At 50.2% G+C, this 7500-nt stretch overlaps 1 protein-coding gene across 2 annotated transcripts in view; it reads right to left on the reverse strand.

Moving 5' to 3' along the window:
• Positions 1-7500, reverse strand: part of adkb (adenosine kinase b) — a 156872-nt gene that overhangs the window by 67529 nt on the left and 81843 nt on the right. For both annotated transcript variants that reach the window (XM_062526614.1, XM_062526615.1), the window contains exon 6: positions 6744-6852. In XM_062526614.1, coding sequence (XP_062382598.1) covers positions 6744-6852 — 109 coding nt within the window. The remainder of the gene's footprint in view (positions 1-6743; positions 6853-7500) is intronic.

Consider the following 7500-nt stretch of genomic DNA (forward strand, 5'->3'; position numbering starts at 1 on the left):
GAGAGAGAGGATGTGTAATTTATGGAGTAGGCAGCCGGGGTGATTGAGGAGATTTGGCAGAGTGCATCCTTTGTCCCTACAACAAATCCCCCAAAATTTGCTGGAAATAACGCAGGGTTGCCTCGCACGTCGTCCATCACGGCGCAGAGGGGAGAGGAGAGGCGAGAGCAAAAAAGAATAGGCGGCACGGAGCTCTCTTAATCCCCCGAGGACGGCTTCTAATCAAGATGAAATGCATTTACAGATCTATTTAATAAGGCTTGCCAGAAGTCAAACTTGGCATGTAGATGCGGGAGGGGGATTAAATTTCATCCGCAACCAACACTGTAAGCGATCGCCTGCAGACCGGGAGGAGAGCTGCCAGTTTTCCTCTCACTTACCCTCTCTCTCTTTGGCGCTCTCTCTCTCTCTCTTTCTCTCTCTGTTCCTCTCTCTCTCTCTCTCTTTTTCTTCACTCATTCTCCCTTGCTCTTTCTATCTTTCTCTCTCTCCTGCTATGCTTATGGGGAGGGACAGACAGCAACAGTGCAGTGTGCAAAAGACAGTGGCGCGGGTGGGGGGGTGGGGGTGGGGGTGGGCAGAGGAGAAAGAGAGAGAAAAAGACCATCACAAGGGAAAGGGAGGGAGGGAGGGAAACAGAGAGGTGAGGACAGGAAAAGAGAGACCGAGAGAGAGAGAAAGAGAGAGAGAAGAGCAGGAGAGGATGAGAGAGCAGGAGAGAGAGCTTAAAGGAGAACAGGGCAGAAGAGAGACAGGGTGTGTGTGTGTGTGTGTGTGTCTGTGAGTGAGAGAGAAAGAGAGAGAAAGAGAGAGAGAGAGAGAGAGAGAGAGAGAGAGAATGTGTGTGTGTGTGTGTGTGTGTGTGAGAGAGAGAAAGAGAGAAAGACAGGAGAGGAGAGGAGAGGAGAGGAGAGGTTGGGCCCGGACGGCCGGCTCAAGGTCGCGGTGAGGACAGCGCTGGCTCTTCCTCCCCTGTGGGCAGCTGGAGAGGAGAGGAGCGGAGCGGAGCGGACGCGCGGGCACGGAGGCGGGCATCGGAACTCGTGCTGCAGTCACCTTTGCGCTGCTCAACCGCCAGGCGACCGCGGCACACGTCAGGTGGCATCGGCGGGACGCAACACCCACATCCACATGATCTCTTTACGGGCACTGCAGGGGCACAGCTGCTTCTCTGTGTGTGTGTGTGTGTGTGTGTCCATGCGTGTGTGTGTGTGTGTGTGTGTGTGTGTGTGTGTGTGTGTGTGTGTGTCCATGCGTGTGTGTGTGTGTGTGTCTCTCTCAAGGCTTGTGAATATACCTGCATAACAGGCAGGCTACACTAGGCACGTACTGTACCTGAAGCGTTTCGTACACGGAGCATATGCTACCACAATTAGCTTCTACTGTAGTCGATGGAATTGGCTACAATTGAAAAATATGACTTCTAAAACTATTCAAATGCTCTGCAGAGCCCTTCAAATTGCACACCTGATGTGGTCTGGCTCTTATGCATGCATGTCTCCGTGTTCAGGTGTGTGTGTGTTCGCAGGTCAGTTACATTACCGCTCATTAGATTTTGTGTCATACATTAGCCGCCTAGTTGACCGAGGGGACCGATCATGATGAGGTCTCAACACGTCGACATGACCAACGATGGCCCACCTGAGCCCACCTGAGCACTGCACGACGCCGCCCGTCACATGGGCTCCCAACACACAGTCACGCAAGCCCGCTCTCGGATTACATGCGTTCCACATGTCGGGGGGGGGGGGGGGGACGTAACGCGCTGGCACTTCAAAGGCCTGTTTACCGCATATGTCTCAGTACACGTGTGTGTGGGCGTGTGTCGGTGTGCGTGTGATTGAGCGAGCGAGCGAGGAAATGTGTGCAAAGTGACACCAGCGGCGCCGGCAGCAGCGGCAGCAGCAGCACTGGCAGCAGGGACAGCATATGTGTGTGTGGTCATATGGGGAGCGAAGGAAAGAAGAGGAGGAGGAGGAGGAGAGGAGGAGGAGAGGAAGAGAGGAGGAGGAGGAGGAGGAGGAGGAGAGACTCGGGAGGCTAAGTGGGCCACCGTACAAACACCACCTCGGCCAATTAAAGCTCTCTCAGCTGCGCCACCTTTGTGCCGTCTCCCTTACAGGCGAGCGAGGGAGAGGGAGGGAGAGAGAGAGAGAGAGAGAGAGAGAGAGAGAGAGAGAGAGAGAGGAGGAGGACGAGGAAAAGGGAGGAGGAGGACGAGGAAAAGGGAGGAGGTGGCTAAGAGGAAAAAAATATTTTCTTTTAAAATAAAATGAAAATAAAAAACACATCACTGTTTAATGCATGACACTGTCAAAAAAAGCATTTTACACTCTTTTGCTGTCCTCCAACACTCCTAGCCATCCCTTCTCATCTTTTTTTCCCCTCTCTCTCTATCCCTCTCTCTCTCTCTCTCTCTCTACCCCCCACTCTCCTCTGGCCCCTCTATTCCACCCTCCCCATCTTGTTACCGCTCTCTCAGTGACGATTTGCCTAAGGACCCCGATTTCCTAGCAACAGCCTGCCACCAAACATTTGGCAGGGGTTCAGGGGCGTCTTTGTGAAAAATGGCCCTGCTGTTTCCTGCTCTCTCTCCCGCTCCCTCTCTTTCTCTCTCTCTCTCTCTTTTTCTCTCTCCCTCTCCCTCTCCCTCTCTCCCTGCTCGTCTGCTCATCTTCTTGCAGCCCGGCTGCTGCAACTGTGGAGCCGCGCCATTGGCCGTGCCAAGACCCAATCATCCCACTCCGGGCCAATCAGGGCGCAGGACAGGGAGGCAGACGGTCTACGGCGCAGGGGCTGGTGCCAAAAAGCATCCATGTCCCCTCTTTAGCTCTTGTGCTCACACATGCACAGAATGGGAGAGTGCAAACACACACGCGGGCAAATCAACATACAGCCGTACACACATGCAAATATGAGCCTCAACACACACACACACACACACACACACACACACACACCTGCACATCCATACAGATTGGAAGAACGTGCACGTGCACGCGCACGCGCGCACACACACACACACACACACAAACCCGGCACACAAACATACACCCATACACACATATAAACGCATGCATCTAAAACACACACATACACACCCTCTCAGGCTCCCAATAAACGAACGTCCCTATAAACACAATGCAACAAAAAAAGAGCAGTTTGCCAAACATCCTCCCCTGTCATACAATGGCTCCCCAGACTGGCTGCGGGCTTACACAGACATGAACACACAGAAGCCTGGGCCCTTGCCAGGGGCCAGTAAAGCCTGGCCAGCTCGGTTTATTATGCTTGAGAATGCGAGGATTTTCCTTTTCTTTTTAAATGAAGAGGGGCGAATAGAAGGATGCATTGTGGGATGCCCGAGCCGGTGGCCAGCTGCCAAAAAGGCGTCGCTGTCATTTTAACACGGCCGTGACGCTTTCTCTCTCCCTCAATCTCTCTCTCTCTCCCTCTCTCCTGTTCCCTTTCTCTCCCGCTCTCTCTCTAGCTTGGGAAAGATGGGAACGTGGGAAAGCGCCGTCCCGGATTCGGGCGCGGACGCGAGTTGCTTACTGATGCGGAGCCCCGGCGTCTAACCCCGCTACCCGCCACTTAGACACACACACACACACACACACACACACACACACACACACACACACACACACACACACACACACACACCACACACACACACACACACACACACACAACACACAAAACACTACACAACCACACACACACTCTTGCTGCTGCCAAAACGCGACTCACAAAAAAATTTCCCACTCGATGGGGAGCAACAGGGGACTCCATCGAGCACCAAAAAGCGTGTGACCCCGAAACCTTCTCTTCTTTGGGGGGGCCTTGGGGAGACTAGCTGTCGCTCCTTCCACAAAAAAACCTGTGCCACATTTCTTCACCAAAGAGCCACTACACCAAAAGGCTCATAAGCACCACAGACGGATTCACCTGGCACACTGTGGACCTGGCCTGACCATGGCTGTGGCCTGAGCTGCACCGGTAATGCTGTAAAAGTGTGAAGATAAAGACCCTTGTTGGGGGGGGGGGGGGCCTGCCTCTGTGGCTGACCTTGCGGATAAACGAAAGAAGAGGATGAAGAGGATGAGGAGGAATACAAAAGAGGAGGATGTGAGGAAGAGTGGAGGGGGGGGGGGGGGGGGTGAGCAGAGGGGCCTGGAGACGTAGTGCGAGTGGGTTGTGAGGAGGACAAAAGGTTCATTTTTGAGAGACTTGGGTCACTAACACCCTTCCTCACCCCGATCACCAGGCCCATCCTCCTCAGCTCCTTTTCCATTTGACCCAATAGAAGCACCTGAGTGGTAATCCACTTACACACCTCCAGCGCACCTGTTGGGACTGGCTTTGTGAAAGTCTACGCACACACACACACGCGCACACGCACACACACACACAGGCACACACACAAAGCTCTCTCAACTCAAACAGACCTAGCGCTCCCTTGGCCAAATCCTCAAGTCAACTCGCATTGCCAATCAAAACTTGAAGGTTTGCGTCTGCTGTCTGAAGCCCTGGCAGGGGTTCAGCAAATAACGGGGGAACACAAAAAAAATCTCAATAAACCTTGGAATGTGTGGCTGCCTTAACCCCCACCAAAAGACACCCCCCCCCCCCAAACACACACACACACACACACACACACAATCCATTCCCATGGCGTGAAAATGAGAGAAGGACACATTTCTGGGAGTGATTCCTACTTCAAAGTGCTGGGGAAATTATTTTTCAGACGCCGGGGTGACATGAGCAACGATATTATGCAACAAAGAGTCTCAAGGAGTATCCAGGAATGTGTGGCGGGGGCTGGTGGGGGGTGTTATGTAAGAGCGAGAGAGAGAGAGAGACAGACACAGAGAGAGAGGGAGAAAGAGAGAGAGAAAGAAAAAAAAAAGAACCAGTGGCTGAGTTGTTGACAGGGAATTAACTAGTTTGCTTGAGGACGGAAGCGGAGGGTGGGGTGGGAACTGGGGGGTGGGAGAGTACTGGGCTTCTAGCATGTCTTCACAACCAACCAACCCCCCCCCCCCCCCCACACACACACACCCCCCCCCACTCCACCAACCCCCGCAGCGTGGCACGGAAGGGTACTGCCTGACGTCACAAACACAGCCACATGCCCCTGATCCCCCCCCCACCACCACCACTACCCTCACACACACACACACACACACATACACACACACTCCCTTCCCCCCCCAGCACATGACTCACTCACATGATGCCAGTGCTAACCTAATGGGGCCGTGTGTGTGTGTGACTCAGACGTGGTACTGCACATGTCAGAGTGTCTCCTGTTATGTCAGTCAATCCATATTTAACTAGTCCCACATCCACTACGTAATCTATTTCATCTATGAAAATATGATGTCTCGCGAAGGCGGCTGAATTCCCCATAGTGTACCTGCTAACCTTTCTGTCTGTCATCGGAAACTGGAGCTGTGGAGGATTTCCCTAGCGAGCTTTAGTTCACATGTGGTGAATTCGCAGTGTCACTTTACAGAAAATGATGTGCTGAAACGAACAGATTTATGAAATTTGTAACCAAAACACAGTGTGAAACAATAAATGTACATTATTTAGTTGTTTAGCAAGTTTTTTGAGGGCTTGGTGGTCACATTATGCAAAGCTAATGAAGAACAGCTGCGCGAGAAACCACTTTACCCCGACAATTATATAATAACTGTGTATTTATTTATGCGTTGCACATTTGGGACTGCGCTTTTTTAGTCCGTTTCATATTTTCCAGACTATTAAACAGGGAGATGCCAGCGAGCTTGGGAGCGTGCTAATGCGTGTGTGTTTAAACGGCTCTTGCTTAACGAGCTGGTAATTGACCACACCCCTCATTGGTGATCAAAGACAGGTGGGCTTTTTGAGGCTGTGAAGCCAGAAAGCATCAGAGTTTGTTATATTAGACTTCATAATCAGTTAAATACACGCTCACACGTCTCTTACCACTCTACTGTAATAGAGAAAGTGCTGTGGGTGTGTGTGTGTGTGTGGTGTTTTTTCTTTTTTATTAACACCATTTCAATTTAGTAACAGTTACTTAACAGGCCTACAACACATTATTAAAGACCAAGAGGAAAAAGTGAGATAAATGTGGAACACTGACCGTTAACTTCTGACACTAAATGAAGACTGAGTGACAGATAAGAAGAAAAGGATGACTAGAAAGAGTACAGAGAGAGCAAAAAGAAAGTAGGGATGGACCGATATATATAGGTATCAGCCAATATCATCATTGTTGATGGATATCAGCAATCAGCAAATTTATGACAGTTACCGATGGCAGTAGTTGATGTGTATCTGTTATGTTGCATCAATTCTGCCCTAGATAAATGTTGTGCTATGAAGGCCTAAAATACTTGAAAATGGATCAACAATTTTATTTTTAAATTAATATTTATGTTTCCACTCGACTAAAGGGTGAATTAACAAGAAAAAATGAAGTAAGCAAACAAAGAAAACAATATCAGTATCAGCATCAGTTGTCGTCCCAACTGTTATCTTATCAGTATCGCTTGGTATCGGTATCACTAAATAAAAAAAATCGGTACCAAAACAACTTGGTACATCCCTTGCAGAAAGACAAATGTTTTTGAGAGAGGGAAGGAATACAGTACTCATGGCGATGTAGAGGAAAGAAAGATAGACAGACAGACAAATGAAAAGAAAAACAAACGTTTTCGAGAGAAGGAGGGAAGGAAAACAGCACTCACGGCAATGTAGAAGACGCGAGCCTTCTCCACCAGGCCCCAGTTGGCGTCCAGGTCCAGGTGCTTCTCTTTGCTGTAGCAGTTCGCGGCGGCCAGATTAGCAACCAGGGACCTGCGGAGACAGACTCCATTCATCATCCCCGCGCTTATCATCCATCTTCATTTCTTCCACACCCCCCTCCCCTGCCTCCTCCACCCCCCCACAAAAACACCTTCAAAAACATTTATCAGCTCTTCCTTTGTTATTTAATAGCCGCGTTGAGTCAGGCCCAAGGATATTTCGGAGCCAGGAATCAAAAAAACGCGAAGTGGACGCTATATTTTACTTTACTCGCGACATGGGGGAAAAAGAAGTTGGATGCTTGAGCAATGGCGAGCCGTGAAATGGCCCACGATGTGGTTTCCTGAAGAGACATCTGCAGAGTTTATGTGGAAAAATGTGCTCCAATAGAGACAGATAGATAGATAGATAGACAGACACACACACACACACACACACACAGACACAGACACACACACACACACACACACACACACACACACACACACACACACACACACACACACAGACACACATAGACAGACATCACCGCATTATCAAGGTTAGTGCCCTTGTGAGCAGTCAAATGCTGACAAGATAGCTAGAACATTTAGTTGTATTTCCATGCTTCTACAAAAGGCTTGTCTGTCCATGTCCTCATTGTCCAGGGCCAAATCATTCCCCTCAGGGGTCATGAACCTCTGTCTCCTCTGCAGAAAC

Source organism: Sardina pilchardus, chromosome 22 (genome assembly GCF_963854185.1).
Source record: "Sardina pilchardus chromosome 22, fSarPil1.1, whole genome shotgun sequence".
NCBI lineage: Eukaryota > Metazoa > Chordata > Actinopteri > Clupeiformes > Clupeidae > Sardina > Sardina pilchardus.